General features: G+C 65.8%; 3 protein-coding genes across 3 annotated transcripts in view; 2 read left to right on the forward strand and 1 right to left on the reverse strand.

Moving 5' to 3' along the window:
* EMIHUDRAFT_108087 (hypothetical protein) overlaps positions 1-2,367 on the forward strand; it is a gene marked incomplete at both ends in the record, with an annotated part of 3,371 nt that extends 1,004 nt beyond the window's left edge. Inside the window, one exon of the mRNA XM_005756067.1 lies at positions 280-2,367. Coding sequence (XP_005756124.1) covers positions 280-2,367 — 2,088 coding nt within the window. The remainder of the gene's footprint in view (positions 1-279) is intronic.
* A 941-nt stretch (positions 2,368-3,308) lies between these two features.
* EMIHUDRAFT_221814 (hypothetical protein) lies at positions 3,309-6,986 on the forward strand (the record flags this gene model as incomplete). Its single annotated transcript, XM_005756068.1, has 5 exons — positions 3,309-3,421; positions 3,764-4,612; positions 4,691-4,861; positions 5,011-5,095; positions 5,214-6,986. The coding sequence occupies 5 exons, from the start codon at positions 3,309-3,311 to the stop codon at positions 6,984-6,986; spliced, it is 2,991 nt and encodes a 996-aa protein (XP_005756125.1).
* Positions 6,987-8,747: 1,761 nt separating this feature from the next.
* On the reverse strand, positions 8,748-9,776 carry EMIHUDRAFT_454032 (hypothetical protein). The gene has a single exon (XM_005756069.1). The coding sequence runs from the start codon at positions 9,688-9,690 to the stop codon at positions 8,860-8,862; it is 831 nt and encodes a 276-aa protein (XP_005756126.1). The 5' UTR covers positions 9,691-9,776; the 3' UTR covers positions 8,748-8,859.
* Positions 9,777-13,673: the final 3,897 nt, after the last annotated feature.

The following is a 13,673-nucleotide window of genomic DNA, read 5'->3' on the forward strand; positions in this document are numbered from 1 at the left end:
GGCGGCGGGGGCGGCGCGTTCGGCGGCGGCGGCATGCACGGCGGCGGCTACGGAGGCGGCTACGGCGGCGGGGGCGGCGCGTTCGGCGGCGGCGGCATGCACGGCGGCGGCTACGGAGGCGGCTACGGCGGCGGGGGCGGCGTGTTCGGCGGCGGCGGCGTGCACGGCGGCGGCTACGGAGGCGGCTACGGCGGCGCCGGCGGCGCGTTCGGTGGCGGCGGCGTGCACGGCGGCCCGCCGCCGCCGCCGCAGCCGCGCCCCGTCTTCCGCCCGCCGCAGCCGCAGTCGGTGGAGCGGCTGCAGCTCTGGCTTGGCGGCGGCCAGTTTCTTCACCCTCTCTGTGACCCGCCCGCCCTCGAGCGCGAGCTGCGCTACCTGCTGCCAATGGCAACGATCGTGGCGGTCGCGCCCAAGGGTTTGAACCGCTGCTTCGAGGCCTTCATTGAGGGCCCCCGGGTGCTCCAGGATGCAGCCGCTGCCTTTGCGGACGGCGGGCTGCCTTTCTGTCAGGTCTCGTTGCACAACGACTGGTACTGCCCGTGCGGCGGCGCCGACCAGCTCTCACGAGGAGCGAGCGGCGGCGAGGACCGGCTCTCGTTTTGCGACCTGTGTCCTGCGTGCGGCCTCGGGCACCCGTACCCGCAGATCGGCCCCGGCTCTGGAGCCAGGCCCCAGCTCGAGAGCATCGCGGCGGCGGCGGCGGAGGTGCAGCCGCGGCAGCAGCTCGCGGCTCGCCGCAAGCAGCGGGCGCAGCCGTCGCCACAGCGGCAGGCGCCGCCGCCGGCCTCCTCCGACCCCGCAGACATGTGGGCCGAGGCGGCGCGCGGATCGTCGGCGAGCATCCACAAGAGGCTCGACGCGTGCCGCAGCGAGATCAAGGAGGACCGCAGCGGCGCGTCGCGTGCGTGGGCGTTCGACTTGCCGAGCAGAGGCGGCGGCGCGCCAAAGGCGTACGTCGCTGCGAGCGCCCCCGTCTTTGCTGCGTTGTACGAGGGCTTGCCCCCCGCGAGCCGCAACGCGTACGAGGTGATCGACGCCGCGCTGCCGTGCTGGGTCTACTTTGACCTCGAGTTCGTGCGCAGCGCGACTCTCAACCTGGCGGTCGACGGCGAGCGGCTGAGCACCCTCGTGGTCGATACGGCCATCGCCATCCTCGAGGAGGCGCTCTCCGAAGCCGAGCAGGCAGTCGAGCTGCACGGCGCCGACGCCGCGCTGGCCCGGCGCGCCGTCGCCGAGGGCAGGCTCGAGGTCGAGGTGGTTGCCCTCGACTCGCACCGCGTCGACAAGTGGTCGCGCCACGCCATCCTCCGCCCGCACCTGCTCCTGCCGTCCGGGGCGCGCGTGCCGCTGCTGCTCGCCAGCCAGGAGCAGGCGGGGCGCGTCGCCAAGGCGGTGATCGCTCGGCTCGGCCAGCAGCTGGACGTCGACAGGCGCGGCGGCGGCGGCGTGGCATGCTTCGTCGACAAGTCGGTCTACTCGTGCAACCGCGCCTTCCGGCTGGTGGGCTCGTCCAAGCTCGGGTCGACTGCCGTGCTCACGCTGTCCGACGGCGCGACCAGCCTGCCCGGACTGCTCGGCAGCCGGCCCTCGTCCCTACCTCTCTCCGCGCAGTTGCGCCTCTCCCTCGTCAACCCGGAGCTCGCGCCGTGCGCCGCGGCGGGCGGCGCGCTCGCCGACGGCCCGCGCGCTTGGGCGACGCTCGAGCTGCCGCGCGACGCCCCCGCAGCGCCCCGTCGCCCCCCCGCAAGCTTGCCCGCCGGTGGAGGCGCCGGCAGCCGTGACGGCGGCGGCGGTGGCGGCGGCAGCCGTGACGGCGGCGGCGGCGGCGGTGGCGGCGGCAGCCGTGACGGCGGTGGCGGTGGCAGGAACGCCGATGGCGCTAGTTTGAAAGAGTGGTGCGCCAAGTACGATCAGGTGACGGACGCCCCACTGCGCGACTGGCCAAAGGTGCCGCACCCCTTCCTCGAGTCCACGCGAAAGGGCAAAGGCGCGCCGCCGTCGCCGCTGGACAAGGTGGCTGCCTGGGCCGCGGCCAAGTTCGCAAGCTGGCCCGGAGCTGCGCCCGGCTGCAGCGTCGAGATGTGGACGTACGTGCGCGCCGGGAACCCGTCGGAGCGGCTGCTGCACCTGACCGCGCGGGGCACCCGTTTCTGCTTCCACAAGGGCGCGGCGCACATGTCCAACAAGACGATGATCACGGTCGACCTGCAGAGCGGCGTCGCCTGGCAGCGCTGCTGGGACGTCGAGTGCATGCAGGCTGGCATCTGCTGCGGGCAAATCAAGGCGCGGTATTGCCTGGGTAACCTCGGGCTCGACGGCATCGCCATGCCGACGCCAGACGAGCTCGCCGCTTTCGAGCGCGACTAAGAGGCGCATAGTTGTCGCGAGAGCAGCCGCGATTAGACTGCCGCCGCACTTGCCATTCGTGGGGTGCATGGAGCACGCCACACACACAGAGCGATTAGACCGCGGTTCTTTGGGGCGCGCGAAGTCATGACCATCGGGTTCCTCAGCCCTGTACGTGTAACGAGTGCGGCGAGATCCGCACCGCTGAGAGACGTGCACTGCAAGCGATTTGTCATCGCAGGCGTGAAATCTTATGGCGCGCGCGGGGGGGGGTGGGGGGGGGGGGTGAGTGAGTGAGTATTCTTGATACGAAACCACGACGACACACACGCAGTCGACTCGCATCGGGTTGACGTGTTTTACGTCCACCTGGGGCCACCATAGTGAGGGAGGCGACAAACGAGCGAGTAGCGCCCCCAGGGCCCTCCTCCTGGCTCCCTGCGCCCCCAGCCCTTTGAGTGGGTCCCCTGGGACACAGCGAGCCGGCCCGACCATGCAGGGTCGGTCCCCCCGAGTGCTGTGAACGTAATGAGTGGTAGGTGTGAAAAGCCACCAAAACACTAAAAAGCGTGAAGAGGCGCGCGTGGGTCTCAGGCTCGGCACGAGTGCAAGCCTGGCCTTCCTTCACCACCCAGGCGAGGGGCCTGGGCGCGTCGGGGGGACGCCGAGCAGCGGCTGGTGTGCCCCCTCACTACTTCAGATGGTACGCGCGAGGGCCCGCGTACCTGTACGGCTGCCCACGAACGGTCCACATCGCGGCTCATGGCACCGGCGCGGCGCTGGAGAGCTTGCCCTCGGTGGTGAAGGAAGCCCGGCGCCCGCCACTCTTGAGGGCCGGTTGCCCTGGGGCCGGCAGAGGCAGCTACGTCCCCTTTTCCGGTTACGAAGGACCGAAAAAGAAACACAATTTTCGCCGTCCAAGAGAGAGCCTCGGCAGGTGCAGTTTAGCGACCATGGTCGCGATGTCGACGTTGTCCGGGAAGACGTTGTCCGGGAACGACCCGGACAGGTATCAGAAGCAGAAGAAGGCGGCGGCGGCGCGCGAGAGGCGAGAGCGAGCCAAGATCGAGAAGCAGTCCGCCAAGATGGCCGCGGCGGCGGCGGAGGCGGTCGCGGCGGCGGGAAGCAAGCGGCCGGCCGAGACGGCACCGGACAAGGATCCGGCCGGCGGCCGGGCGAAGCGCGGGCCGGCAGCGGGCGGCGGCGGCGGCGGGCGGAGCGGCGGCGGCGCGTGCGACAGCGACGGGTCGCGGCTCAACGCGGCGCTGCAGGCGGAAGTGATCGCGCTGAAGGCGCAACTGGCGGCGAAGACTGAGGCGGCGGCGGCGGCGTCGCTGGCGCACGCGGCCAAGGCGGCGGAGCTGGCGCGAGCGCGGGAGGCGCTGTTGCCGAAGTCTGGGCCGCTCGAACCGGTCAGCATCGAGCAACGCAACGAAGCCTTTCGCGTGCGCTCCGACGGCCAGGCGCGAGGCGACGCGGCGACCGTGCGGGCTTCGCAGCGAGCGGTATCCAAGACCGCCGATTCTTTGCCGGCCGATCCGTACCAGGCGGGCGTCGTGCTCGACGCCGTCGTGAAGAGGTACCCGGAGGCGGCGGCCTCCGTCGGCCTGCGAACGCAGTCCGACGTCTCTTTGGCTGAGGAGCTGCTCGGGCGCGTGCGCAAGTCACTCGCGGGCATCTTCGCGACGGACGGGAAGCGGTCGCGCGGGTCGCTGACGAACGACGAGCATCAGGCGGTCGACACCCTGCTCGTCTTTCTGGCGCAGGAGGAGGAGGGCGAGGCGCTGCAGCGCGGCCGACACGCGAAGAAGGCGAAGGCGGACGGCGGCGAGGTGCCGGTCGCCAAGGTGTCGCGCGTGCGCGAGATCGCTGAGCTGCTCGGCATGTCGCCGTCCACCACGCACCGCCGCCTCGTTGCGGCCCTCGAGCGGCGGCGCAAGCTGGATGACCCCGAGCTGCGGGCGTATTGGCTTGCAACGCGGACGCTGCTCGGCCACCGGCACAGTGACGAGGTGAAGCGCATGGTGCTCGAGTTCTACGTGGCGCACCCCTCGATCAAGCGCTCGCCCATCAAGTCCGACGTGCTGAAATTCAAGGACGACCAGGGCGAGGACATCTTCGTGCCCAAGCTGTTGAGCGAGGTCTCGCTGACGGACGTGTACCTCGACTTCAAAAAGGCCAACCCGAACGTCATCATCGGCGAGGCTGCCTTCCGGAAGCTGAGGCCACGCGAGCTGCGGCGCATGACCAAGCGCCACTTGGACATGTGCGGCTGCCGGCGCGCGCACCGCGCCGCGCTGCCACGTGCCTGCCCGTGCGTGAATCTTCTGCGTGCTTCTCCTAGGTACTGCATCGAGTTCCGGCTCCAGCACCAGGCCCTGAACCGGGCGCGCGCGTCGCTCGCCAAGCGGCACGGCGCCGGCTACACGGCCGCGTACGACCACGCCGCGCCCAAGGACGCCGTCGCTGCCTCGCTGTGCCAGCCATGCGACGCGACGGGCTCGGCGAGCCTGACGTGCGCCGTAGATGCAATTTCGGTCGTGGCTCACTCTATTCTCGCTGTCCCCACAGCCTGTAGCCAGAGAAGATGGACCCAAGCTGTTGTTTTTACGCTAAAAATCCAAAACCACACACCCGAATCGCTTCGAACATTATTACGAGTAGAAACACTCTAGGCGGATACTCTCCGACACATTTGCTCGAGGGGCACCTGCCACCGGCAAAAAAACCAACCCCGCTACACATTACAGTAAGCGCTCTCTCTCAGGTGCATACTCGGCCGCTGCAAGCACTGCGGGGTGTCCAAGATGAAGACGAGCCCGCGCGAGGAGGACACGTCGGCGACCGCCTACCGCGTCACACACCAGGTGTATGAGACACGTGAGGTGGAGACGTCGTACGTCGACGAGACCACCGGCGACCGCAAGAAGACGTCGAAGCTGATGCTGGTCGAGAAGACCGTGCCTATCGGCGAATTCATGCAGCAGTACCGAGAGAAACTGCAATACTTCTGCTTTCACAACCAGATGGCAAAGTGGACCTGGATGGTGCGCAAAGACAGGGCGGCCATTCGGAAAGGTGACCTCTCGCTGATCATGGACTACTCGGAGAAACTCAACCGCCTGCGCAGGACGCAGATTCAGACTGAGCATTGGGTCAATACCGCTATCACTATCGAGGTGGCTGTGGCTGAGGGGTTCAAGGCGACGATCCCGGCGGACGACCCGGTGCTGGCCGGGCTCGCCTCCATGTCGCCTGAGGAGCGGGGCAAGGAGCTCGACTCGCTCGGTGTGCTAGAGAAGCAGATCTACTACCACTGCTCTGACTACAAGGCGCAAGAGGCCAAAGTGACGACGCACAACATGCGTGTCATGCTGGATGAGCTGCTGCAAGCGAATGTGCTACTAGACGGGGGCACTGTGTGGCTCAAGACGGACGGGTGCGCTAAACAGTACAAGTGCAGCAAAGCCATGTACCTGCTCTGCGTGCTAGTCGCTGACCTGCGGGCGAAAGGGAAGCGTGTGACCATCGACCAGATGCTGGAGGTCACGGGGCACGGCAAGGACGAGGCGGACGGGCACGGGGGTGTGTTTAAGAACTGGCTCACCGGCGAGATGATGCGGTCGGACTTCATGGAGGGGGACGAGTCGGTCGTCGCCTCGTCTGACGCAAGGGAGGGAGAGGCTGTCAGCTTCGCAGATGCGTGCGCGAAGCGCGCGCGTGAGGGTTTTGGCGACCTCAAGCCGGCCGGGATGAACTCCAAGCGGCGCGAGAAGTCGAACACCGCCAAGCGGCACGTGCGCACCTACGAGGAGCACGACATTCGTGACGCGCCCGCCATCAAGGAGATGACCGCCGCGCTGGCTGCCGACGCGGAGGAGGGCGAGGACTCGAGGATCAAAGCCACGCTCGGCCACAACAACTTCCGGGCGGACCCCGACCTGCAGAAGGACGGGAAGTACGTCATTGCCGCGCGGCGGCTCGGGTGCCTTTGCGACGGCTGCCGCCGGGCCCTGGCGCGGCCGATCGCGACGCGCTATCAGCCGCACGACGACTGCGTGCACGCCGCAGCCTTTGGGCGCGACAACGACTGGAAGCTGTGTGAGCTAGTGAGCAAGGACGGGGCGTCGGAGGAGCTCATCGAGGAGGACGCGCAGCTGCAGCTCGAGGCGCGGACCGACGGGGTGGTGAGCGGGTTGGTGGCGGGCGATAACATCGCCTTTGCGACGGCGGACGAGGTCTACTACGCGCGGGCGCTAGGGCCGGCGTACCGGCTCGACGCGGACGTGGAGCTCGAGGAGCTTGAGGGCGGAGACGGCAAGGCGATTCAGCTAGAGAAGGGGAGCCTCGTCATCGACGCCTGGTACTACAACAAGGTCCCTGGCGTGAGCAACTGGATGACTCCTTTTGAGGAGGGCGCGGCGGGAGGGCGGGTGCGCATCCCGTCGCACCTCATCCTTCACGCCGGGTTCGCCATGCCGCTAGCTGTCGCACCTGCGCGGCCGGCTAACGGGAGGAAGAAGAAGAAGGCCTGGGGGCTCCCTGAGGCCAAGGCCGAGGCGGTGGCTAAGGGTGCGGTGGTGGTGTCGGCAGAGGTGCGGGCGGCGTGCGTAGAGGAGTTGTCGCGCCGCGACGAGTAGAGACCTATACATGTGTCTTGAGCGTAAATCGACCGCCCCCTCGCAGCGTGGGGCTACGGCGCCGGCGCGCCTGGGTCTCCGCTCGCCGCGACGCGACACTGGAGACGCCGCCGCCGACGACCGTCGCCGCTTGCGACTCGCGTCGGGCCACGGGTAGTGAGCACCTTCCAGCCCGTGAAGGAGGGATGAGAGCGGCCACGTGGCTCGGTTGTGCTACTGTGTGCCTTGTGTGCCGCCCTCGGCGTTTCACAATGCAGGGTTATCAGCCGCGGTCCGTGCGAGCGACGCGCTGGCACAACCCGCTCGCACGCCCGCAGCGGCACACGCGCGGCGCCGCTGTGGGAAACCTGGCTTCTTCTGGGGCTAGCTGAAGCTACGAGCAACACCTCTGCCAACTCCCGGCGTTCCCCGACGCGCAGCACGCCCACGGCAGCTCACCGCGCACCCGGGAAGGGGGGCGCTGTCGTCTTGGGGCCCAGCTGCGCGAAAAACACATCGGTTGCCTCCCTGAACGGCGGAGCTATATTCTCGCGTCCACACCACACCTGGCTCCAACGCGTGGACACGCCCATAGCTGGGGACACTACTAGGTCACGCATGGCATCAGAAGTTTTATCTCTGGGCCCCGAAAGGCATCTCTACACACACACACTCACACACACTGGGGGGGGGGGGTGGAGGGCGCCGGGTTTGATAGAAGCGGAGGCAGGCCGACCCCCCCTCCGCGCCTGCTGCCCTGCTCGCTAGCTGCGCTATGCTTGCCACGCACAACAAGCTGCCCGACGAGTTCTACCCGAGCGGATTTGCGCCGACCACAGAGGCAGCGGCGCTGCTCGGCGACAAAGAGAATCAGGCGCAACACAGCCTGCTCCGAGAGAAGGAACCGCACTCGGTGCAGAGGCCCGACGAGGGCTCCGACCAGCACGACGTGGACGCGGAGGACGACTGCTGCTACATCTGCCTCTCCTCCGACGGCCCGATGCTCGTCAATGTGTGCGCCTGCCGCTCGATGCGTGCGCACCGGAGCTGCCTCGAGGAGCTTGCGTGCCGGTCAGCGGGGCCGCCAACGTGCGGCGTGTGCCGCCAGGAGATTTGCATGCAAGAGGCGTGTGTCGCTGAGCCCGAGGAGCCAGAGGCGAGGCCAGTTCGGTACCGCCGAAAGTTCCTACACCTCTGTGGCATGACCAACGTTCTGATCGGCCTGCGGCGCACCTCTCCCTTGCCGCCCCCGCCCTCCGTCCCTTCTCACTCGTCGCCCGTTCCCTATGTGTAGGCACCGCACTGCTCTTCGTGGGCGGTGTCGGGCTGATGCTGCCCACCGCCCGCGTCGGCCCACCCGAGCTGAACGCATTCCTCGCTCTGAGCGGTTTCGCCGTCTTTTCTTACTCGTGCCACCTCGCGGTGAACGACGAGCACAGCCCTGAGGCACGCGCTACGACGCGCCGAAGGCTTGCGCTGCGACCGGCGCCGTCGGCGCGACCAATGGCGAGCTCCGACGTCGCGGCGGTATAGACATAGACGCTGGCCCTGTGCGCTGTGGCTCCGGGGCGAGGACGTGGTCCCCTTCTATGTATTATTGTGTGTGTGTGTGTGTGTGTTTTGTTTTGTGTGTGTGTGTGTGTGTGTGTGTGTGTGTGTGTGTGTGTGTGTGTGTGGGGTGTGTGTGTGTAGATCTTTGGCATGTCCATGTGTGTTGCGAGCCAGGAAATGGGTTGCTCAGTAGTAGGGGGCCACAAACATGGCGGCAGCAAGACCAGGGGCTACTACAACACCGAGAGAGAGAGAGTGAGAGAGAGTTAGAGTTACTATTAGAGAGATGTGGACGAATGAGAGACGAGAGTAAATGTACACGTAGAGAGCAGACATCGCAAGCTCACCGCGCCTTGCTGCCCTCCTCCTCGGCCGCGCACACGACGTGCACCTCGGAGAATGGCACGGCCGCCCACCGGAGCGCCACCTTGGTCTCCCCGCCCGCGACCGCCGGCGAGAGGCCGCAGTCGATGCGCGCCGCCATGTCGGCGAGCAGGCCGTAGTAGGCCGCCGCGCACGAGAGCGCGTGCCAGACCACGTGCAGCGGCCAGACGCGCCCGTCGGTCGAGCAGAGGCGGACCTCGCACTCCCACAGGATCTTGCCGAGCAGGATGCATGCCATCGACATGTAGACTGCCCAGGTCGTCACGCGCTGCTTGCTGCGCCACGTCAGCGCGAGCGCCGTGTCGAGCAGCACGAGCGCGGTGAACGAGGCGACAAAGAACTCGTACACGGCGTACTTGGCGTAGACGGCGATGGTCAGCGCGCACGCGCTGACGACGAGGCTCGCAAACACGACGCAGCGCGCTCGCGTGAGGAGCATCGGGTGGCAGCCCAACTTGTTGAGCATCGCGAGCGAGATGTAGACGAGCATCGGAACCTCGTCGCACAGCTCAAACTCGAAGAGCATCGTGCCGTGGAAGGCGACCGAGCCGAGGCCGATAATCGTCACGGCCAGTGCATTTATGACAATCATCGGGTCTGCGCGCGCTTCACGCCGCGAGAGCACGTACACGGCGGCAAAGACGTAGACAAAGGATGAGAGCGAGTTGTAGAACTCGGCGACGTAGTGAGAGGTCTTGTACTTTGGTTCGCAGAATTGGTGCACGGCAGTCGCGGCGCCCCAGAAGCCGGTGGATGGGACGTCGTTCTGCGTCGGAATCCGGAACGCCATTTCGCACAGAGTGAACGCGAAGCTCACTGAACGAGCGTCCGTGTTGTACCTGAAAGTGGGATGTGTGAAGGTTGCCAAGCGAGGCGGTGAGCCTCTGGGCGTTCCTGGCAACACCGAGGTTTCGTTTCTCACAGATTGATCCACAACCCCGGGAGACACAGAGCTCACCACAGAATCACAGCGGGAGGAAAGCGGCGAGTCGCAATTCCTGGGGTCCTTGTGGCGGGCCACCCTGTCCAGAGAGGCATGGATGCCAATCTGGGGTCTCTCGACCGAGTCTATGAGTCCTGGCCGCTCAGTGCAGGGACTCGAGGTTCACATGGCGCACAGCGCCATAAGAGGGCCCAGAGGGGTGGTTGAGGGGTTGAGGGTTGAGGCCCCCCCTCAACCATCTGGTGACGGTTGAGACCCCCCGTCAACCCTTTAGTTGAGGGTTGAGGCCTCCGGGGCCTATTCACAGATAGGGTGATAAGAAAACAAGAATTCACAGGCTCGCGCGTGATCACAAGATAAACTGGAACAGCCTGCCGCCAAAAAATCGCTTCGCCTGCGGCGCGCTCTTGCGCTCCTCGTACCTCGAGCGCAATCCAGAAGTAGGAGACGCTCACTGTCGCCATTCAGGCGCCTGATCTTTCAGCAAAGCGATGGCCTACCAGGTACGAGTTCAGATGCGCGCCCGGCAGAAGACGCGTGTGATGCCGCATGCAGTGGAATGCGCACAGAGAACGGACGGCAAGAGAAGGCAAGGGAAGGAAGAGAAACGGCTGGTGAAGCTCAGCTCACGGCGTAGTATTGCGGTCACTAACCATCCACGGCAAGAGTCACGGTGAATGCTGCCGCATAAAAGCAACAGAGTCGCGGTTGGCGCGATGGTCTTGTTGCGGTTTAACGACTTGACGTTGCACACGGCCATAGACGCAGGATCTGTTTGGCGAGCCTCAAGCAGCGAAAGCAGGCGCGAGGAGGAATAATGTCAATCCTGAGATCTCAATTTTGGCGCTAGTTTCGTTTCCTGGTACATCACGACGACTTGGGTCTCATGTAGCTCGACAGCTCTTCGACGGCTCTTTCTGGTTGGATCAGACAGTGCTCTCAGTCAACAACACAATGCCGAGAGCAGGGCGGCCTTCGAGCAGGCGGCCTTCGAGGCAACTAAGTTCCTGCTGCATTTTGCCACTCAACGTACAACTTGATGGCGGGCGGACGTGTCGAGCATGGATCGAGAGCATGGAAGGCGGACATTGCTCAAACCTGTTCGAGTTGGCCTCCGGGAACAAGGGTGCGTGGCCGGCGCGGTCTGTTTCACGTGCAATAAGGGCAACGCCATCAAAATCGCGCGAACATGGGCCGACTCACATGCCTCCGACATTTCTCAGGGCCCGGACGGAAGCTCTGCAGACAGCCAGACCGCCCTGCGCGCACATTAGTGTGCGGTCGGACCGACTTTTTCAGACTTTACTATTCTGGATACTGAGGGTATGTGCTGCTAGATCTCACTGAGCTGAGCTCGTATCTGCCTTTGGTAAGCAGTTTTGAGTTCGGTAATGTCTCCGGAGACGGAGGGCCGCGTCCGCGGACGACCATGACGTCGGCCGGGGGTCCCCCCCCCGCGCGGGGGCCTTCGATGGCTGTCAGCGCTCCTCCGGGCTTTGCATCACACCTCCCATTCACGGTGCGTCAAATGCAGCATCCAGGCGTCTAAAGAAGACGACATGAATGGTTCACAGAGAATGTGTTCAGATCGACCTTTGCGCGGGTGTGTGTGTGGACAGCCATTCCGCGTGGTTGAGGGGTTGAACAGGGGTCTGTCAACCACTTGGTTGAGGGTTGAGGCCTCTGTCAACCACGTGGTTGACAGTTGAGGCAATCGGCCTCAACCACCGCTCTGGGCCGAGAGGTCCCTCGAAGCTCACACACAACCCCGGGCCCCGAAATAGCACAGTTTTAGGTTTATTGTTGGCAAATCAAGACACAGAGCTCACCACAGAATCCCACCCTTCGGGTCGCGCTCGAGCGGGGCATGCCAGTCGATTTCTTCGGCGACTACCTTTACAACAAGGCCCACCACCGGCGGCCCCACGACGGCGTCCTCGCCGCCTGGGCGGACGCGATGCGCGCCCCGGCCAACGCGCCGGTCGTGCACGGTGACAAGGAGAAACCAGAGCTCACCCGGCAGTACAACGAGGGGTACAAGGTCGACCTCGCGGAACCCCATGCGGGACCGGGAGGATGCGATGACGTGAATGAAATCAAGCTCTGGACGCCCCTCCTCAAGACCTCCTCGCCGGGCGTTGGCAACGCCTCGAGTGGCGGCACGCCCGCCTCCGTTGGCCACTCCTACGCCTTCGGCAACACCGAAGAAAAGGCCCGCCGCCTAAACATGGGCTGCAAGGCGCGCGGGCAGCCCGGCCAACCCTTCGACCACAAGACCGGCCACGGCTACGTCAAGGCGCATCGCGGTTTCTACCACGACGCGATCTTTGTCAAGCGCAACAACTTCAACCTGCTGCTCCACGAGACGTTCGGCGGCGGCTTCTCGCCCACCGCCGTTCTCAAGCTGCGCCGCCTCGCGCGCAAAGTCGCGCGCGGCAGCGTTGACCGCACGGCCTACTCGCCCAAGTACTCGCTCTCTTTTATGTCCCACCATGCAGAGCGCATCTCTCTCTCTGTTGTGCGAGGCGTGAACCGCGCAATTCGCTCTCACCTGGCAACCCTGTCTGCACGTCTCGCGCGCGCGTGAACAGGGCTCCAGGCCCCAAATTACGTGTGAGTGTTAGAGTTGTTTGGTATTGCTAAAAATCTCTCTCTCAGAATCACAGCGGGAGGAAAGCGGCGAGTCGCAATTCCTGGGGTCCTTGTGGCGGGCCACCCTGTCCAGAGAGGCATGGATGCCAATCTCGGGTCTCTCGACCGAGTCTATGAGTCCTGGCCGCTCAGTGACAGTCAGACATGCAACACGGGGACCCAGGGACTCGAGCACAGCCTTGTTATTGAGAAGAAAATACCATATTCACACAACACGGCCCCGCCCCGGCGCTCGACACAGCCACGGTGGTACGGGAGGGGGAAGGCTGGGGGTGATTTCGCAGATTTTTCCCGCAACCTCCTTCCCCGATAGAGGACTCCTCCCTGAGTCGGCGGATCGAATTTCCACGCGAATTCCCCTCGGGCATCGCTGTGAATGAGCATTCGCAGGCCAGGCCACAGGTGCCAGCGGCACTGGAGAGCTCTCGCTCCCTTCCTCGCCGCCACGCCGACTGGCGGCTCGTCGCGGGCGGCCAGGTGATCGGCTAGAGCCCAGACGTCGGGCTTGGCCTCCGTCGCCGTTCAGATGGACGGCTGTTGGTGGTGCGGGACCACGAACTGGGCGGTGAGGCGGTGAGGCGGTCAACGGGCTGCCCGCCGTGGCTCTAGAGCGAGGAGAAGCGCTCGGGCCGGCGTCTCCGGCGTCGACGTGCATCCATAGGGACTGCGCGGCGGCGGTACGCAAGAAAGCTTCTGCGCTCGCTGCTGAGGAGCTTGCTGCTCCGCCGGCAAGAAGCACGCGCTCCGCTGTCGAGACTGCGCGTCCCGACAGCAAGCGCCCCGCTGTCGGCGGCTGGGCGACGGAGTGTGGGGTTGATACGGCGGTGATACACCCCCCTGACAGCAGCGCCTCGCGGTGTGGGCTGCGAGGTCACTCGAGGTGACCCAGGGGGCGGCGGGGAGCACTCTCCCGCCGGAGCAGCGGGTGATATTCCCGCTACTCGCTCGAGTTTGAGGTGCGCCGCGCCTCGCCTGTGCTGCCTTCCCGGCTGCCCCAGCCGCCCTCACCGTCCTCATCCCCTCCCCCACCCCCTCCCCCTCAGGCTAGGCCCTCGCCACCGCCGCTGCCGCTGTCTCCGCCACAGCCGCCGCCGTTTCCCTCCCCCCCACCCCCTCCGACGCCGTCGCCTCCGCTGCTCCCGCCACCACCGCCGGCCGCCTCAGCTCTCCCTCACCCA

Source organism: Emiliania huxleyi (genome assembly GCF_000372725.1).
Source record: "Emiliania huxleyi CCMP1516 unplaced genomic scaffold EMIHUscaffold_99, whole genome shotgun sequence".
Taxonomy (NCBI): domain Eukaryota; phylum Haptophyta; order Isochrysidales; family Noelaerhabdaceae; genus Emiliania; species Emiliania huxleyi.